General features: G+C 40.9%; 2 protein-coding genes across 2 annotated transcripts; one reads left to right on the forward strand and one right to left on the reverse strand.

Moving 5' to 3' along the window:
- Positions 1-2,632: 2,632 nt before the first annotated feature.
- ppp1r13l (protein phosphatase 1, regulatory subunit 13 like) lies at positions 2,633-18,014 on the reverse strand. Its single transcript, XM_027029309.2, has 13 exons — positions 17,817-18,014; positions 9,596-9,682; positions 9,228-9,340; positions 8,256-8,775; positions 7,983-8,075; positions 7,760-7,839; positions 7,065-7,428; positions 6,311-6,798; positions 6,036-6,185; positions 5,795-5,928; positions 5,541-5,707; positions 5,035-5,228; positions 2,633-4,680 (listed from the first exon to the last, which is right to left on the reverse strand). The coding sequence occupies exons 2-13, from the start codon at positions 9,624-9,626 to the stop codon at positions 4,645-4,647; spliced, it is 2,370 nt and encodes a 789-aa protein (XP_026885110.2). The 5' UTR covers positions 9,627-9,682; positions 17,817-18,014; the 3' UTR covers positions 2,633-4,644.
- On the forward strand, positions 17,980-20,838 carry opa3 (outer mitochondrial membrane lipid metabolism regulator OPA3). The gene is made up of 3 exons (XM_027029310.2): positions 17,980-18,045; positions 18,589-18,862; positions 19,565-20,838. The coding sequence occupies exons 2-3, from the start codon at positions 18,721-18,723 to the stop codon at positions 19,906-19,908; spliced, it is 486 nt and encodes a 161-aa protein (XP_026885111.1). The 5' UTR covers positions 17,980-18,045; positions 18,589-18,720; the 3' UTR covers positions 19,909-20,838.
- The last annotated feature ends 52 nt before the right edge of the window (positions 20,839-20,890 follow it).

Below are 20,890 nucleotides of genomic sequence, written 5' to 3' on the forward strand. Positions count from 1 at the left end.
AAGTGATATGTGCTTTGATCATGTGTGTGTGTGTGTGTGTGTGTGTGTGTGTGTGTGTACAACAGTGTGAGTATGTATAACCTATAGATCTGGGTCTGGGATATAGATAATATATGTGACATAGAGAGGGGGCGGCAGTGGTGGGAGGATGCAAAATATTACATAATAGGGTGAATGAGGCACATAATTTATTCTTTGGGAAACTAAAAGATAAATGGATTAGTAAACTAAATTACTTCTCCCCTCCCCTAATACTTGTAAACACAAATTTTGCTTCTCCACCTTCAGTCTCTTAAAATATGTTTATGAACTGAGACAAACCCCTTAAGTAGTCATTTGTGATCCTGCGATGGTCCCGTGGATGAGTGTATATTGTGGTTCACTCTGTGCTGCTATTGCTAGGTCCTGCCACTAGACTTGCGCTCTCCCTCATGCTGCTTCACTGCCCTTAAATAATTAAAGGCTGTGCTTATGTTTGGTGGGACTTCCCCAGTGTTGATTCGACAGAATCTCCTTAGCAGCGATTACTCCTAACACGGCCTTGAAAGCCTTTTAATTCTTTAAAGCAAACATTCAACTTTTATGACCTTGGCTCAGAGCCGGAATGGGGGTGCACACGAAGCTATACACATTCATATTGGTATGATGTTTTTGCTGTGGCCTGTTTTTTGTTCGGTCATCCTCTGGTGCTTCTTTCCTTCTTCCTTCTGTAAATTATTAGTGTGGAATATATAATGTTGACCCCAGTGACCCATGCTCTGTGGCTGTAGGCATCCTTGACACTGATTTTGAAGAATATATAAAACATGGGCACAGAATATGCCCAGGTTACCCTCACTTTGATATAACAGGTAGCTTATCCTCCACCCAGCAGAGCCAGAGGGAGAAAAATACAGAGGACTCAATCACTGAATCTTTGCAACCTTCCATTTGGGTTGCATGCAGTCTTTTTTTTTTCTTTCAGATAAATCCAGCCTCACTAAAGGGGCATTAAAACAGCCAACAGTTGGAGGCCGTTTTATAAACGCAGTTGAACACGGACAGCAGGAGGACTATTGTCCGACATTAATTGTATTGCTGACCTAAGAGAGACCTAAAAAAACCCTCGCTGCTCCCTGCTGTAACTTGTAACTGGGCTACATCGAGGCTTCACATGAACTCAGGCTTCAATATATCACCGTTCTGAATAAATCCGCCCGCTCCTGCTCATCACTCCAAACCGTGGCCCTTATCGAATCTGAGTCAACAGGAAATAATGTCAATAATGTTGATACATACTGCGAATCTACCTAGCAATGCCATTTTGGTGTGTTTACATATTTTACATACTTATTTGTCGGTTTAACCAATATCTCTCAATCTAAACGCTTAACACAGCAGTGGTGTGATTCAGTTTCCAATCTCAGTTGTGCCATGCACCATCCATGGCCAGGATCCAGCAGACTGTGTCTCAGTGTGGGAAGGATGGTTAGGTTTGCGTAAGGTCATGATCCACAATCCATACTCAGATACCAGGTCATGATGCAGTGAAATATCGTCAGAAAAATAGTCTATTAAAATGTTAAAATAAGTTACGATTACATGCTTAATGAAACACTATGCACTAAGAACATCTGGCAAAGCTGTGGCAGAGTAGATTCACCACGAACATTAGCGCTTAGCTACATCTAAGGGTCAGAGGTATATCCATGCACCGCCTTTCCCCAAGTCCAGCACGGAACAACAGACACAGAAATACATCTGCAGCTCTACCTCACCACGTTACGTTGTCTGAATATCAGACCACTAAAAGTTAGGCTTTGGCCTCAAAGCCCTCCCTCTTTAGGATTTTAAAGCATATCTTTATTATACGTACTGTAATAATTATCCTCCTATGCGGGCGTGTGTGCGTAAGCAGATAATGTAAAATGGTGCGTGTGGATATATATAGTAACTCAGTAACTCATCGTTTGTGTTGTGGAGGATAGGCTGCAACGACGCAAACACGTCTGAACGTTTCCCCTGCAGCTAGAGGGAGATAGCCAGCAGATCAAACGAGTCCATAGCAACTTCATTAGAAAAGATTAATCACATGCCCACGAATGCATTTATTGTACATGCGCAGACACACACAAAAATATAATGAAGAAGTGATTAATTAAGTATGGATAAAATATGTTCCTTTACACAACAGTAAATAGCTTAAAGGAAAGCCATTAATCAAAACAGAAAATGTAATATTAGATTTATATTATCTAAAAGGCATCCACTGACCCTGAGTGTCAAGTGAATTAAGCTAATTAATCTTATGTGAATACGTTTTACGGTTAATAAACATCAGTTTATAGAGCACAGAAACACGTGTATGTATAGGCCTACTTTTATAGTTTATGTGCATTTTTAACTTACATTTTAGTCATCTGGCGAAAAGCTAGTTCGTTCGACTGGGCAACGTTATATTCAGGACACCAAATTGTTGCAAACGACCCACGTGAATAGCTGTTCTAGATGAGATCTGCCCAAAATGCAGTCTGTAGGCAAAGAGAGCAACTTCGCTGCTTTTAGAGATCACTATCACCACAAGATCAGTAGCGCATTGAAAAACTTTTAAAGCAGAGAATAAAAAAGGAAAAAATTACTTTAGGCGTTCGCGTTGTGATATAAGGTATGTATTGCCACAGAAGGAAGATATGGATTGATAAAAAAAATTTTTTAAAACAAACAAACAAACAAACAAAAAACTAACTGAATAGCCGAAATAAACAAATGAACGGGAAGAGGTTTTAAGTGGGAAGATGGTCAAGATAAAATGACAACAACAATAATAAAGTTTCATGACATCTAATGTTGCAATGTCAGATGTTACAATGGAGGATGCTTTCCTGGAAACGTTGCTGTCAGTATCAATACCACAAACCTTTAAACGGCGGTAACTGCCTTTGTCAGACTCCGATGGTCATAAACGAAGCCAGTCAGACTTTGTTAGAGAAAACAAAACTTTACTAAATAAAACAGCAATATTAACCAGCAGTGTTTATGGAGCACAAGACGGTGCCCCCATGGACTGAACAGTGTGGGATTAGTACTGACTCAATGCTGCCCTCTGCAGGTGAAAACACAGAATCGTCCTTCGTTTTATCACTACCTTGTCTAGGCGAAAGAGCCGTAACAGATATGTTATTTTTTATTAGTAGCAAAATACTCCTGGAAGTAACCAGGAGTAACAACTGAATTGAAATCAGGGATAAAGAAGTAAACCTGGAAATCTCATAACCGGGACCACAGTGCTCGGTACTACAGCACAACAGCCTTTCGAAAACTGCGATTTTCCTGCAACCCCCGAGTGATAAAGCTGGGGTGTTTACCACGTTCGCTAATAGCACAGTGATAAGCGAAATTAGCATTTCTAAACCACATGGAATCCCATGGAAAGTGGATTCACAATGTTTACCTTTTTCAGCAGCCTGACTAAAAGTGCAGAGGACGAGTGTCGTTGGGGACTTCACCCTTAAAAAATGAACAATCTATACATTCACTATGGTCTGGGTTAAAGCTGCCTAACTGAGCATTTTCTTTTTTTAGTTTAAAGTGTCGAATTGAACACATGCTACTACTATGAATTTTGTTACTTTTACATCAGAGAAAAACAGTTTCTTTATTTTTGTTCTGTAACAGTCCAGACCAGACGCACGCACATGCATATACATGCAAGTGTATGCAAGAACAGAGAAGCGCTTTGGAATTCCCCAAATGGTAGAACAGGCACACGTCACACCAAATGCTAAAGCCATATTACATATTGATTCACAGCTAATTATTTAGCTATAAAATAACTAATTCTTCACACAAAATGGGTTACATAATCATAAAACATAAATCAGCAGAGTACCAAGAAGCACTATGCATTCATGCATACCACTTGAAAGGCATTCTTTGTCAAACACTGTATATGATTATTGTTTCCTTTAAAAATGTTCAAATGTTTCACAGCGAAGACTATATAAGACAAAAAGAAAGACTATGGGAAATATGTGAAACTCATACCCAAGGTATACAAAGCCAAAATAATAACATGGACTCAAAACCAAAAATAATATGCACACACAAAAACAATACTGAATGGATGAATTCATAAAAGACTGGCCACCACAGAAAGAACAAGGTATTTAATCTTCCTCATTGAAAAATCCAACTTCATGAATAGTTTTCATCTTGTGGTGGGGTTTGGTCTTAAAATGTACCTAAATTAATGTCAAAACCAAATGAATACTTCTAAACTATGTCTAATGATTTTCCAAATATTTGTTCTGACCATAATATGTAAGTCACATAGACCTGGTAAAAGGGAGTTTATCTCAGACCATTTGTGATATAATGAAATGAAAGAAAGTTGCTGAAATAGCTTCTATCAAGTTGGTGAACAAGCTGAACTACTCAGCAGATCTATAGCCAGAACTTGATTTGTCCATGTAATTAATAAAGAAAAACCATCTCTGGTGACATAAATTGCATAACAGTTTAACAATATCGAACAATATCAAAGTAAACAATCGTTGATTGCAAGTTAGTCACATACAGGCCAGAGATTATTTATTTGTGATTCGACAGTTCAGCAGCTGTTGCGTTGCAACAGGAAGCACTCAAGACTGTAGAGGGTGCTGTCCTCTAGCAGAGTGACTTAGGCCGCACCTTGGGGAAAAGCTATGGTAGTAAAAAGTGAAAAGGTCAGACAGCCATTTCTAATTAAATTAAAGAAAACATTCAGAGTGGTTTAGATTTGACTCTGAGCCACTGTGCGCTGCAAAATTGTACTTTAAAATGTAATGCTACTGTGTTTGAGTGCTTGTGTGTTTGAATGAAATGCTGTTGAACATGATCTGTCAAGTCATATTTCATACTACACTATTTAAGACCACAACTATGCATGTAAAACAAGTGTTGTTTCACAGCAGTAAGTAAATAACTATAAACTACAGATTCTAATTTAAGACCTAAGCATGCAGGCAGTGCTGTACACCACCTTTTAAGTCTGAGAACACTCGTGCTACCTCTTACCCCAAAGTAGTTGTTTGGGACAAAGCCTTCTCTGCCACAGAGGGAAGCCCACCACCAGTCCACTCCGTCTGGCCTCTGCAGGATGGTCACCATGTCGCCCTCTTTGAAGCTCAGCTCATCGGGAGCTTGAGCTGGATAACTCCAAAGGGCATACAACACCCCGCTGTTTTCCACTCCCATCGCCTGCTCCACTCCTGACATCACACACACACACACACACCCTTATCTTACTACTTAACAGTTATTTTCCTCTGAACTATCCATTACCCAAAATGGATACAGCTATGCCTACACTCTAACCATGGCCTTAACATAAAGAAATCTGTTCACTGTTTCAGTTTGATTCAAACTTGCATTTTGCACATAGAATATAAACCAAACAATCAAAAATAGAAATCCCCACAAAGAAATGAAAACAGAAATTAAGTTACATTTACTTAACATAAATAAGCATCTACATGCAGATGTAAAGTTGTATGTACTGTGTCTGATGATTCCGCCCTCACCTCTGAGGAAACTATTGCATTCGTCATAGTTGGGTGCGAACGGATCGCACTTCTGCGCTGCCGTCGCACCGTCACTCTCCGTCACAGCCATAACGGCAGCGCCATTACGCACAAGAAACTCACACATTGCCTGGTCATTACAGGAGGCTGCACAGTGCAGGGGGGTCCTACACACACACACACACACACACAAACATGCCATTCAGATATGCAGAGTCACAGACAAACACACATAGACACACAGGATGCCTCACCAGCCATGGCTGTCCGGGGCGCTGATGTTGGCACCTATCCGTACGAGAAACTCCACCACGGCGTAGTGCCCCCCACATATAGCATTGTGGAGGGCAGTGATGCCCTCATCGTTCGGCTGGCTTGGGTCACTCATCTGTCCAGGGAAACATGCATATATAACACATGACTATTTACCTGTATACCTGAACACCCACCTGCTCTTTGTCAGAGTGATGGGTGTGTTAGCCCCAACAAGCATACCTCCTGCACTGCTCTCTGCACTGTGTCCAGCTCACCGACCAGGGCACCGTCCAGCAGTAGCACAAGGGGACTGAGTCGAGCCCGGGGGCTCTGCGTCTTCACACTGCTCCCCTTGGACTTTCGTAGGATAGACTGAAGCCCTTGTCCGAGCTGTGCACACATCCAAAGCAAACAGAACATTTCAGGAATTCTGTAAGTTATTTCCGATTCATAAATTCCCCTCAGATACTTTGTTTTTCTGAGCCATGGATGCAGGTTTCTCTGCTTGCCCTCACCCTCTGCTGGATGAAGCCAGGTGTCCTGTCAGCGAGTGGCTGTGAGCTTACAAGGGACAGTGTGGCACTCTCCTCACCGTCGGATGAGCTGCCCTCACTGCCCACCTCGCCCTTGGCCTGAGGGCCCTTCCTGCCAAACAGCTTCTTGATCATCTGTTTGTACTGGTTGGGCTGCATCTTGTGCAACTTCTTCAGGCTCTGCGATTGGTTAGTAGAACTGCGCCTCTTCAGGGCGCGTGGGATCTCTGCCCGTAGCCGGAGCACGGCCTCCACGTCGGGCACCACTGGTGCCTCTGGGGCTACTACAGGCTGCAGGCGTGTGGGGCTTAGGGGCCGCGGTTCCAGCACTGGTTCTGGCTTCTCTGCACTACCCTCAACCTTGGGCTCTTTGCCCTGTTCCGAGACGCGCGTCAGGCTGTCGGCGATTGCAGGCAACTTTGCTGCGTTTAGCCTCTCCACTTCTGCATCCACATCACTTGAGCTGAGTACTGATACATCCACACACACAATCAGGATGAACAGACAAGCACACAATTTAGTCACCAAATATTATTTAACAAAACATTACTTTTTTTGTTTTGTTTTTAGAAAGGTTAACTTCTGGGTTTCATTCAGTAAGATAATTTATCAGAATCAGTCTATTTTTGGAATGTTACATTATGAAATCCAGATTGGGACCAAGGACCGTAAAGGTTTTAAAAATTAGCTGATCACCCAAGTCAGTATTTCTCTTCAGTATCTCAGTATTCAGTACCTTCCCCGTAGTAGACAGGTTGTCTCTGCTCAGGTGGAGGGGATTGAAAATGGTAGAAGTAGTCTCGGGGCAAAGGAAAAGGCTGGCGCTGCCTCCCAAGGTCCAACTCCCCTTCCGGGCTGAGTGGATAGCGGGGAGCAGCCATAGCATAGTAGGGGTTCTGGAGCCTCATGATAACAGACAGTGGTATGGGCCTGTGTTGGTAGGTCCTGGGGGAGGAAGGCGGGATAGAAATGCGGGAAATAACTGGCTGAGAGCCATAGGGCACTTGGGCAGGAGGGGCACGTTCAAGAGTCATGGAGACACGAATTGCCCTGGGCAACGATCCCTGAGCTGATCGGGGATGACGGTCGGTCATAGGGTCCTAGAGAGCAAGAGAGAGTGACAAGAAGTTAGATTGAGAAGAATAGAGAATGAAAAGGTGAGAAGGGGAGGAAAATAAAGGCAAATGGTGCTTTGTGGAACTAATCTGAATCATCTTCATACTACCAGGCTTAATTTTTCAAACTAACTAGGGTAAAAAACACACACACACACACACACACACACACACACACACACACACACACACACACACACACACACACACACACACACACACACACACAAACACAACACATGACATTGTCCTTAAAAAGATATCTGCACATAAACTGATACCACACTGACACACACCCCTGCACATCCACACCAACCTTTCTGGGCAGTGTGGGTGAGTCAAGGTTGGACTCCTTCCAGTTGCTGTTGGGTATAGATGGCCTGATCCACTCGTTATCTGGAATGGGAGGAGGGAAGATTGAGTAGTGATTTGTACAGTCTGCCCTCTCCCTGACCTTAGTGAGCCAGAGCTTTACTTAGTTTATCTTAGGCTGGGCCAAAGACAGATTATAGTATGGAGATATGGTGCTGGGGACTCACTATCATATGTTTGGTGTGGTTTTCTCTCATACGAAATGTCCAGGTCTGTCTCATTCCACTTTGAAGGGCTTCTCTGTTTCTGTATACTCTCATCTGAGTTGGAAAGATGGTAACTCAAGGCATAGCAAAGCTCATTAACACAACTTGACACTTTCCTCAGGGCTATGTATCACAATAAGATACACACATACACAGCCAAATATCAGAAAGAAAGGCCTTAAAAATAATGAAAGAGAAGGCCCATGATACAGACCTGGTTGCAGTTATACCAACCTGAAGGTTTGAAAGGCATGAAGTTCCGTGGGCCTGCTGACTGGCTGAAGATGTTGGGAGAGGGGACCCGGTCCATCCTCGGAGACCTGCGCCCCGTCTGGGATATTGGAGCAACGGGACTGGTTGGGAGCTGCAGCTTGCTTGGAAGCGACTGGTGGTTGTACTTGGGAACGGGCAAAGGGCAGGGCTCGGCGTAGCTGAATAGAATGGCTTGCGGCTTGATGCATGGGGGCACATTGGGCGAGGTCAGCTGCCCACGAGAGTACCCAGACTCTGGGTCAGCTCTGCGGGCCAGGGGGGGGGTGTACTGGGGCTTGGGGGAGGTGGCAGTCCTCCTGCCTGTGATGATGGAATCCACTGATAAGGTGCTATATTCTGTAGGTGTGAAGATGGACATGGTGTCCCTGTTGCTGATGCCTTCAGCTCCATTCCTGCCTGAGGAGCTGGAGAAACTGCCCTCAGACACCATAATGCTGCTGGTGGCATTGCTGGCATTGTTGGGGGCTTGGGACCTGGAGCTCTGGGGGACATAGGGAACATGTAAGGAATAATGGCCAATGAGACATCCCCACATCGGAGAGTAACAACAGAAAAAGCTTTGTAATAGAAGGCATTGTTTTGCTTACTCATAGTCATAAATTAATTATATAAAATAGCTAACTCATTGACATTTCATTTAGCTAACTTTTTAGTCCCCTACATACAAATAGGTTGGAGGGTTCCTGAATAAATATAAGAATCAGAAATGAGTATTTTTCTGTGGTCACAGTGTGATGGCTTATAACTACAGAGCAGTACAGAGCAGAATAGTAGAGAACACATTCTTACTTATTTGACCTTATGGAAGTGTTCTGACAAGTGTATGCTGTTTAGAGATTCCTGTGATTCCAGTCATAACAAAATGGATGAAAAGAGAGCAACAGTGAGAGGGCAGAACACAGAGGACTGGTTGACTGAACGAGTTTGTGTTACCGGTGCTGGAGAAATCTCCGTGCTAGAGATCTCCTGCAGGAGCGAGTTGAACTCTTGGGACAGCTTGTCCGCTGTGGCCAAGGATGCATTCAAGTCCTCTGTGATGGTCTGGACTATAGACAGACAACATAGGCACGCACGCACGCATGCACGCATGCGCACACGCATGCACACACAGTGCACAATAGAGAGGAGTGCCTGCCGTTACAAAATATTTAACCAAAACGCAGGGAATAAAAACAGCTTGATCATGAAACCACATGATTTCCATGGAAATAAATGTCCTGAAATTATTGTTGTGGTGTGTCTGTCACACTGGTAAACAGGCTTCAGCAGAGATGAAGTGGCAAGTCATGTTCAACACTCACACAGCATGTTGCTACCACTGTGGCAGCTCATGTCTTCCGGGTTCTCTGGAGACACTTATCACACCGTGTTGGACTTTGAGGTTCTTCCTGGGTAGTCAAAAGAAAAGCCAGTCATGGCTCCCGTGCAGTTCAGACAACCTTGTCTAAAACATAATGGTAAAGTACATGGGATGGTCTCTTTAAACAGCAGTATGAAGTCACATCATTGTGGTTGGTGTAGTATAGTATAGTGGGCAACAACACTGCCTCCTCTCATGGGGAACTGGGTTTCACTTGCCTACACACCCGAAATAAAGTACAATGAGTCCAGAAACTGCAACTTCAGTATTATTACTCCATAATGCCATATCGGAATATCTTAATTTATACATTAATTCCATGGAAAGTTTGATGGTTAAGCACCAAATATTTCATTTAATACCGTCAGGCTGCATCTCAGGACTATAAAGTTGCATCAGAATTTTTACAGCATAAAGACCCAAGCTAGAGACAGAGCTATAAATTTCTCTAACAACCAAACTGTCACAAAAGTACTGCATACACTAGGCATACTAACAATATCTAAAATAAATAAATATCTTGATGCACACAACAGGAAGAATTAAAAAGTTAAAAATAAAAGACTGAGAAAACACCAGCTACAGTACATGCATATGCAATGTACAAATTACACTTTACTGACTAATTCAGTGCAAACGAATTATATTCTGTTAGCTATTAGCAAGAACAGTTTATGTTTACAGGATATGGCATGCAACTCATGTCACAGACCAGTGTGAATGTAACAGTCTTGCCAATACAAGTTTGGCATATCATGACATCATTATATCAAATCAAATTCATTTATACAGCACTTTTTACAACAGACGTCACAAAGCAGCTAGCTTTACAAATGTCCAGGTCCAAGCCCCCCAGTGAGCAAGACAAGTGCGACAGTGGCAAGGAAAAACTCCCTAGAGGAAGAAACCTTGAGACGAACCAGGACTCAAAGGGGGCCCCCCCCCATCCTCCTCTGGCCGACAACAGTCACCACAATAGTAACAATAAGGAGCAGAATAAATAGTTAGATTATACTTAAAATTACATTAGATACAGTTTAGATACAACAGGCTATTGTTCTAATAGGAGCACCCCCGCCCCCCCCAAAAAAACTGACAAGTGTTCTATGAATCATTTTATTACTCCTGATTTAGTTTAAGGATTTTCCTATTCAGGACTCTGTTGGACCTCTTCCAGTATTCTATAATCCCGTAGGTCCAGCGTTTGATGTACACATTAGCTCTGCATTGGTTCTCTCTCTCTCTCTCTCTCTCTCTCTCTCTCTCTCTCTCTCTCTCTCTCTCTCTCTCCCCCCCCCCCCCCCCCCCAGGGCCTGACAGAACTCTCAAAGCTAGTCTTGGGCAGCCACTAATTTTGCGGTTTTAGAAACATGAGAACACACAAGTTTAAACATGCCTTTGCTTCATTGATATCACTTTCCACACCTCCTCACACACAGATACATGTAACACCACAATAAACAGGTTTACCAGCCAAAACCAGCAACACCCGTGCACACCACCTGTGAAAACTGCAACGTGAACTCCCATCTGTTAGTATGCCTTAATTAAAACCGAACTGCAGTTCAGTGGATGAATCGCTGTATAGAATCTACATAAACAACTGTCCTCAGTACATCATGTCATTGATGAGTAGTTGAATAGTTATGAGTCAGGGATAAGTGGGGTAAGTGCTTCGTTGATATCAAACACATTGTCTATTATTTGTCAAAAGAACTTCCCTCTGCTTAGACATACCACTCTTTCTGAATAGCTGCAGGCTTTGTCTCAGACACTGAGCTAACATACAGTGAACTCCGAATGGGTGTAATGTCAGTAGGGAACATGATAAGATGTTTGATCACTATTGCAAACATCATTGCAAATATTTTACATTTTGGGAAAGATTTGGGTATATAGAGACCGTAATATGACCCAACATCGGTGAGCTGGTTTAATATTAAAATGAACCTCCAATTGTCAACATGGCTGCTGGTGTTCACACATGCCCTGCTGTTGGGTACATTCCATGCCACACCAACCTGAGTCAGACCTCTCGCCCTTTCCTGTTTGTCAAATATAACACCAATAGCATTTGTGCAAACGCACACCCACCCACAGTGAATCACCCAGGTCATCCAGCCACCAGTATTCAGTAACAGTACCTCCTTTCAACAGTCCTCATCACGCTTTCATCTAGGATCTTTTCTCTTTGTTTCCATCCTGTATCTGATGGCTCATATTGCACCATGTCTTTTGTCTCTCACCACTATTCTACTCACCCTGAGCTCACTTATTTGGAAACAGGCAGCGAAATTTAAATAACGTCAATGTGCTGCCATTATACACCAATGATGCCGCCCCATGCAGGGGTGACAGGTTAATCACAGCTCTCTGCTACACTGAGATGGAGAGCTGCCTCGTTCCATGTTTACTGTGGAAAGCAAAACTGGATTAAAGGAGATTATATGTTCAGGGTGTGACAACCTTTACTCAGTAGACTGTTATTCAATCAGTCTCCCTCTCATTCCCGTTCTCAGATTCTCTCTGGTTTTTTTTTTTTTTTTACATTTTTTTTCTTTTACATGAAATAAGTGGTTTGTGAGAAAGCCCCGTCATTCAATTCCTTTATAACAGGCTCAGAGGTGGTGTATTCTTTCCAAAGCCTCTCCCATGCTTACAGATCCCAAAGCACCTCCCATGAACAGCAAGACCTGGTCCTGCTTCAGTGGAGAGCCTGATTTTAACAGCTCCACATTACTGACTGCACCATTCTGAACTTTGTAGTGTCAACCTCCATTGAAGTAATCCTGGTTACTATACTTGCCTCCACCAACTAATCAGGAATTGTTATTAAATCAAGCCAAAATCATGTTGCCACTTAAGGAGGTGACATTATGTAATAATGTGACACATCAAGCAATATGCAGCATATCAGACTTTAGCAGTGCTTCTCATTGCTTTTGGAATTCCCGTGCCGGTGCTGTTAATGGCACTACTAAGTTTCCAACTGGGAACTTCAGTTTAATTTTTTAAGTGCTAATTCAGTCAGGGTTCTCACCCACAAGAGAGTGCAAGTCTGGTGAATTATGACCTGTTCCAGGTTTGTAGCAATACAGACCTGCAGCACTCTCACACTCCCCATATCTGTATGGTTGTTTATTCTCTGAAAAGCTGTAATTGCATCAGAGGCATCCAAGTTCAGGTTTAAAAAAAATAAATGTTCTGCCATGACTTTGTGTCACAAGGTTAATTTCACTGATTATATCTACTTGCTAACTTGAGCTAAATAGCAAGTCTGTTTGGCTGGAACAAAACCCTGGGTTTTCTTTACTTACTATACAAATAAACTTGCCTTGTCTTGTCTTGCCTTTCAGAAGTGAAACTATTTTATTTCACTGCTTGGCAATAATAGACTATTTAAGGGCACAGAATTTATTGCATGTAAGGTACAGATGGAAGTCTGCAAAGTTAGGTAATTGTTACGAAATGCAATTTCCCAGACAGTTGTCTAGCTTGAATGGGATATGTTTGTGTTTCACATCACAAAAAGTCTGCCATTTTGGGGAGGTGTGAATACATTCCAAATGTAATAGCCTCGGCATGATGATTTCAAGTTGATTTCACTAATTTATTATCTGCTGCTTGAGCTAATAAGCAAATCCTGGAAAGATCCTCGACTCTCGGAACTGTTCAGCACTCACTTGACAATATAGTTAATTTTATAAATAGAATTTACAGAAAAATCACCTGATGTCTTCCTACTAAATACTAAAATTGACATTTCCTTACCTTGGCGACCATTTTATTGATTTCCATTTTCACACTATAAATGAAATTATGGATACAACTCACCCATGATTATCTGCTCATACAAGAACACATAAGAAAATAAAAATAAAAAGTAAGTGGATACTATTTTTATCTACAAAATACTCAGAAAGACAAAGGTGTGGAAGAAGTGTCCTAATTTCAGTGGTACTGTAAGAGACTGGGAATCTGGGTCACGCCAGGACAAAGAATTTATTTATAAATGTGTGAAAGAGAACAAGAACAGGATGGGAAGGAAAGAAAAAAAGCAAGAAATCCAGGGAATCAGCCAACAAGATTTGTAACTATTACCATTTTACATTTACAGCAATTATCTGACGTTTTTATCCAAAGCAACTTACAATTATGACTGAGTACAACGTGAGCAATTGAGAGTTAAGAGCCTTGCTCAGGGGCCCAACAGTGGCAACTTGGCAGTGGTGGGGCTTGAACCAACAACCACCCGATTACAAGTCAAGAACCTTAACCACTGAGCTACTACTGCCCTATTAGTACATTAGTACTGCTGTATTGCAGTTATGACATATAGTGGCTTTTGTCATTTTAAACCAAATTATTAAAATTTGTTTGGACTGTGAAGTTACCAAAACTCTCACGGAACACTAGTGTGAAGATCTGAGATTGGTGACAATGCTCATAGCACATGGAAAAAACAAAACAAAAACCTATTTTTTAAGGCTCATGTACATATTGTAAAGTCTTTATAATAATTAACAAAACCACATTTTATTTCAGCTTTGATAAAAACATGTTGCTCATGACTACAGCAGCAGCGATGATGTTCTGTCTAGCTTTCCTCCTGATATCACCATCCTCCACCCACTAGGCCACCGATACAGTCTGCACAACTAGGAATCATCCTGTGGTCATACTTGCTTAATTGCCTGACAGTATACTAAACTAAAAGTTGACCAAAAAAACAAAACAAAACAACAACAACAGTCTGCGGCTTTCTACTGGTTATTAAATGAACAGTAACAACATGATACACTTGTTAATACAGTACACAGAAACTGTCATTTGCCTAATTATTTACACCCTGTTGTATTGTAATGTATCAATCTACCTATAGACAGGCAGAGACAGACAGACATACATACATACATACAAACATATTAACCATACGTGTGTGCACAGACATAAGCACATACATATATGCACTTTGACCTTCTATCAGATATTTACTCGTATTGTCCTGGCAAATTGTTCGGTTTGCTCATTAGATTTGTCACACAGTCATGATACCAAATACCATTCCATAACACTGATCAAGCTAGCATCATAACAATAGGAGGAGTAATAGATGTAATTCTGCTATACTTGCCTGCAAGGGTAATAAGAATAAAAGCATATAACTAAACTATATACAGAGTATATAACTAAATTAAACGTTCTTAATATGACAGTGCTCCGTTAGCTTAACTATCTGCTTTTTTGTCGTTGGCGGCACTCTACCACAATAAGTGGCTCTGAGTGACATTATAGCACTGTCACCCCAAGTCCCCTCAAAGTTCTTGTGAGCAACTTGTGATTCAGGAATCTCTCAAGTGTTCACAATGAAGAGTGCCAGACATTCCTCTACAGCCACTCAGCATGCTGAATTGCCAGTGGAACTGGAACTCACTGTGCACTGCAAATGCAAAAGCACAGGAACGTGAACCAATCTAACAACCATGTACGAGCACACACAAAGCAGAGAAGCTCCCATATAAACAAAGCTCAGAGGCAGTCACAAAGTCAGGGAGTCAGGACACAAAGGCAGCAGAGACAAAATATACAGCACCGGCTGGTTACTTCTTATTATTAAGGCTCAAGCCACTTTACAAAAAAACAAAACTGCAGGTGTTGAATTAGGCCATCTGTTAACATGTACAATGTGTACTAACCACCTTCCATGATCAATTATCAGTTTCTTATCACAGAACCACTGCTGGCTAGAAATGTTTGGGTAGCAGACCACTCTCAATCCAGCAGTGATATTGACACATGCAAAAACCCTAGCAATAATTGTGTGCCTCATAAACTTGTGTCTCAAACACAGTTATGTCACTACCATATCAATGTTAATTCCAAGTTGAACCAATCAAATGATACCCCCTAAAAAGATTAACAGTATCTTATATTAATTTTACAAGATTGTCAACATTTTTCCATTTAATCCTTGAGATATTTAGCCTCTTACTGACCTTATTTCTGATTTTTATTTCCCCACAGATGTAAAAGTACTTTTAATAAAAACAAACACTTTAAAATATTTAGAGGCATGCAGAGACACTGTGTAAATCATTACTGACAACCTGAAAAGCTAACACAATAAGCAAAGCTCCACAATCAGGTAGTGTATTTCTATGTCACCCTCTATTGTAAGTGATATTACATAACAATCATTGTGCAAGACTTCTAAAAGCTAATGGTTTGTGAACTTGCTATTTGTCAGTGTTTGTGTGACCTGAACTCAAAGTTCACTGGTGGCTTTCTCATGCATATGAGGTATGTCCATTCACTTCAATCACTAGCCCTCACATGACAATCTTATTAAACAGGACAACTACTAACCCCAAAACTAGTCTATGAAGAGGAAAAGCTTTTTTCCTAGTAGCCTTAAGTGTGAATCACTGATTTAAATCATCATAGTTTATTTTGGCAGAAATGCTGACCATGATTTCAGTATTGCACAACCACAGCTGTAATGCAGGAATCAACACACAATTGCAGGCCATTCCTTTTATCCAACACATTATGAATTCGGGTGCCTCGGCATGGCAATGCAGAACAGAAAATGCTGATATTCCACACAATTCTGTGCTGCTGTACTGACAATGCTGCAATGCTGTGTTATACAAAGAGATATCCAATCCTCTCACACAATAACCTCACACTAACAAGGCTCTCTAACCTATTAACCAATTCCTAATGATTCTTTTGAAACAATGTTCTTAAAATGTAGCATGCCAAACAGTTTCCTGGATTTAAGATGTAGGCATGATAATGGAACATCTTTTTTTCAGACCACAGCAACTGACTGGACATAATAAATTATAAATAAAATTTCACAAAAAACAAAACAAAACAAAACCCCACAAATAACTTTATATAAAATAACAACATACAAAAAACTTTTCTAAACAACCTTGTTATACTTTCTTGCATCTCTTTCATCAAAATCAATTTAGAACACCTAAAATATTTTGACATTAGACTTAGTGTGTGAATGTGTGTGTGAGATTACAGTGATTATGATTGTTATGAGCGTGTTTGAGCAGGTGAGATGCAACACAGCTATGCTGTCGGCCTGGATCTCACACCTGTGTCCTTTTGGTACATTCTTACAGTGCACATTTGCCTTCAAAATCATGGCCTTCACAGAAAGTTTTCTTTCTGTTAATTTTCAAAGTTTACAGCTCATATAGCCAATTTTCCAAACAGAAGTTTGTTTGTTTCCCATTGTTCACAAACATTTCAAACTTTTAAATGTGGTTCTTTATAACACAGGCTGGACATTCTGGGGTTTATGAATTTTGGAAGTTAAAGCTGCCCTTTGCTCTGTCCTCATTTTCTTCTGAAATCTTGTGGTTGTAATCATGCCGCTGACATAATGGCAATACCCATCAACATATTCTTACTCATATCAGCAAGTGAATGATCACTGAGCGTCACACTGGTGAGTTTGAATACACATCTCTATAATCAACATTATTCTGGAATCCTAAAGCATACTGTTCACAAGATGATAAACCTACATATAGTATGCAAAGACGACTGGGAGGGGTACAAGAGCCTTCGGGAACTGGGGCAACCGTAAAGAAGCGTAGCATCTGTTGCACATTCCAAAGATGTAAAACCTAAATTGGCAATAATAATAATAATTGTACCCAGACAATAAAGATGATACCAAAGTGGAGACTGGGAATGAAGAATTGCGTGAATTCGAACATTTGTAAGCAATTACAATCACCGCCAACCGCTATCCTTTGATCCTAAAACTATCCATAACCACAAAACAAATTCGTTCTAGAAAACTGGTATCTAAAATAAGCGTTTTCAGTTTTCTTGTGGGAAGTGGAGTAAGTCTGCGCTCCCAACGCATCCACTCCGTCCGTACTTGCTCCCATTCTAACTGAAGGTTTAGGTTTGAGAACATCTGATTCCTATTAACTTTCAAGAACTGCCTGCACCAACTCCTCCTTAGCCTACACGTCTTACACAAAAGGCTCAAAGGAATGTCTGAACATTATTGTTTAGGCACAACGAAGTTTTCTTATTTCCGAAGGTTGTCCAGGCTGCGTATGAGCCTCAACATACAATTTATGCGAACAGAGGCTGGTTAAACAGAGCCGATCAAATTATCTTACCCCAAGCAGCTGTTTCCTTCAGACGGAAATTACAATAAATCTTGGGCGTTGTTAACAGCTATAGTTATTCCGTCGAGCTAAATTGTTTTCTTGCATGTCTTCTCGGGAAAATGAAAATAAAACAGCCTACAGTGGCGTTGGCTTCTGAAGTTCTGATGGCTCGCTCTCAGTCCAGCCCACTGCTCCGCTCTGAAACCTGAGCTAGGTGTTGAGATTACAGCTGGTGTAGGTACGTTTTAGTCTTGTGTTAGGAACACTGGCCTGCCTGTTTGTGCTTTAAAACATCATGAGATGAACTGTTTATAGTGCACATTTTATGTCGGCTAAACGTTTAATATCTCGAAGACTTAAAGATGCATTTTGCACTCTAGAAAACAATAGCTTGTGGAGTTAATATTTTATAGTCTAGGGAATTGGATCTCAATGACCTGTTTCGTGTCATATGAACATTACGATAATAAATATTCCAGGATGTCATGAATATGAAGTAAGCCTTAGAGCAGGAACTATTCTGAGGACATGCATGCAAAATTTTCCGGGAAAGATTATTTAATTGGAATCTTTTTGACAGTTGATTTGCATAAGTATTACATGACCTTAGATATTGCGTTTAAATACCTGTTTGTTTACGTTTATGCTCAGCGCACATTTTTAAGGAATAATGTCACGAATAATTAGAATTTCCCAAATTTTGTGCAGATCATTACTGGATCAGCGCACATTTTTAAGGAATAATGTCACGAATAATTAGAATTTCCCAAATTTTGTGCAGATCATTACTGGATCAGTTGCTCAAATTGTTCACACCAATCCTGCGCTTTGCAAACGCAGAGCACATGTACTTAGACGCATGTAATTTGACCTCATTTTGTCCAACCCCCTTCACTGAGGCGCTTCCGTCAAGATGGTTGTAGGTGCTTTTCCCATTGCAAAGCTGCTCTATTTGGGCGTTCGTCAATTAAGCAAACCAATAGCTAACAGAATGAAAGCAGGAGCACGGAGAAGCGAATTCTTCAAAAATTACATATGCCTTCCCCCGGCACAAGGTAAGTTGTATTTGCTACAGTATAAAATGTGTATGCCAAGGACTGCCAATAGGCGGAAGTAGCACTTGATGGAAGTACAAGGTTTAGCATGTGTTTTACACATAGCATTGTTTAACCAATCGTGAACATGGGTTGAGTGGCAAGCCATTACTGTTGAACGTTTCTAATGATAGATTTACCAGTAGACCAATAGATGTGCCCTTTAAGTTCAAAACAGACCAATACGAGTTTTCATTTGGAGGGGGCGGTAGCACGCTGTCATTGAGCGTGCAGTAAGCATTTGAAAGTGCCTTCTACCAAATACTGACATCGCTCAGTTTTCCATTTAAAAAAAAATTAGTCGTTCATGTCGGTTTAACAACCACCGTGCAATTTTCTGATCGTTATAATATTGTGTTAAGTGACGCGTTATCAAATTGTGGAATTATTGTTTTATTCACGCAACAATTGGAAGGCTATGGACAATCTATGCTGAATAGTAAATCCCTGAATAGTAAAATAATTTAAAAATAAGTAGTCTATTCAACCCAACATGCTTGAAGATTTTAGTAGACCTTGTAACTTTGTTGTATATTACTTGAGATATTAAGTTATACTCACTTCATACCAGGGTACAACAGTTGATTCTTGCAGTACTAAGACGAGATTAGTTACTTATTGTAAGAGCAAGACACCTGTGATGTTTTCTTTCCCCATTCAAAGTGTACCACTGGGTTGAAATGCGAGCGAAGATGAGGATCATGGGATTTCGCGGTTCTACCATCAAGCCACTTAACGAGGAGGCAGCTGCGGAACTTGGGGCAGAGCTGCTAGGAGAGGCCATCATCTTCCTGGTTGGCGGGGGCTGCATGGTTCTTGAGTACAGTCGGCAGTCTGCAAATGCCAGGCGTAAGGAAGAGGAGCTAACAGAGACCATCAGCAGTCTTCAGACACAACTCGGGGAGCTCACTCTGGCCACAGAGACTCTAGATGCTCAGATCCGAGAGATAAATAGATTGCTACTGTCTTTTCCATCTGCCCCATCAACAAATAACACTAAATATTGATGTGTGGCTCTGAATGGGACTGAGGGACTAAGTCTGTAAATGTACCACAATACAGACTAGCAGTGCCATGCAAATATGAACACACAAGCTAGTGGAACTTCAACCACACACACACACACACACGCACTGTGTTTTGGTCCTATTTAAGAATACAATAGTATTTGTGTTTCACACTGTGAGTGGTACATGCCAAAAACCCTCGTGTGAGTGTATATGTGAAGAGCAAGCCGTGTCTCTTGGTCATGCTGGACATCAGAACCCTGTCTAAATAGGTTTCTCCATATTACTTCAGTTTGCAGTTGACATGGAAATGTTTCAGATTGAAAACAAGATGTTTAATTCAAAGCTTTGACATTTTAATAGGGAGAAGCCTTATATAAAGCTTTCATAGATTTCTGAACTAACTGGTTTAACCAAAGGTACTTGAGATTCATCTTAAGACTACATTTAATGGAACAAATTAGCTTTCCAGCCTGTGCCTGGAGTTTCTTTCTGAAGGAATGTTAGCTTTTTGAACAAGAACAAAAATAAGTTCCCTTAAACTTCCAACTTCCAAAACAAATAAGTTCCCAAAACCTCCAGATGCTGTTTTAGATCCATGGTGATGTTTTGCATTGTGAATGTAAAAAATAGGTCTCTGCATGGTGAGGAGTGTGACTAGATGTACAGCAGTTCTGTAGATATGTTAATAAGGTTATGCTTGATCAAACCTGTTTCAGGTTACAAAGAGCTTGATAATTAGCTAACAACTCAGATTTGTTAGAGCAGTGGGACCTTAGGACAAGAGCTGGCTCCATTGATCATAATGATGGTAAATTACATAAAATAAACAGCTCGATATTACATAAATAAAAAGATTTTAAACACTTCCAGGATGTCCTGTGCATAGTGATGTATATTATTATTGTAAAATAAAATATTCTACATAAAGGTGTTTTGTATTTTAATTGCGTTTGTGTATGAATAATTTTGTGGTTCTAGA

This window comes from Electrophorus electricus, chromosome 4 (genome assembly GCF_013358815.1).
Source record: "Electrophorus electricus isolate fEleEle1 chromosome 4, fEleEle1.pri, whole genome shotgun sequence".
Classification (NCBI taxonomy): domain Eukaryota; kingdom Metazoa; phylum Chordata; class Actinopteri; order Gymnotiformes; family Gymnotidae; genus Electrophorus; species Electrophorus electricus.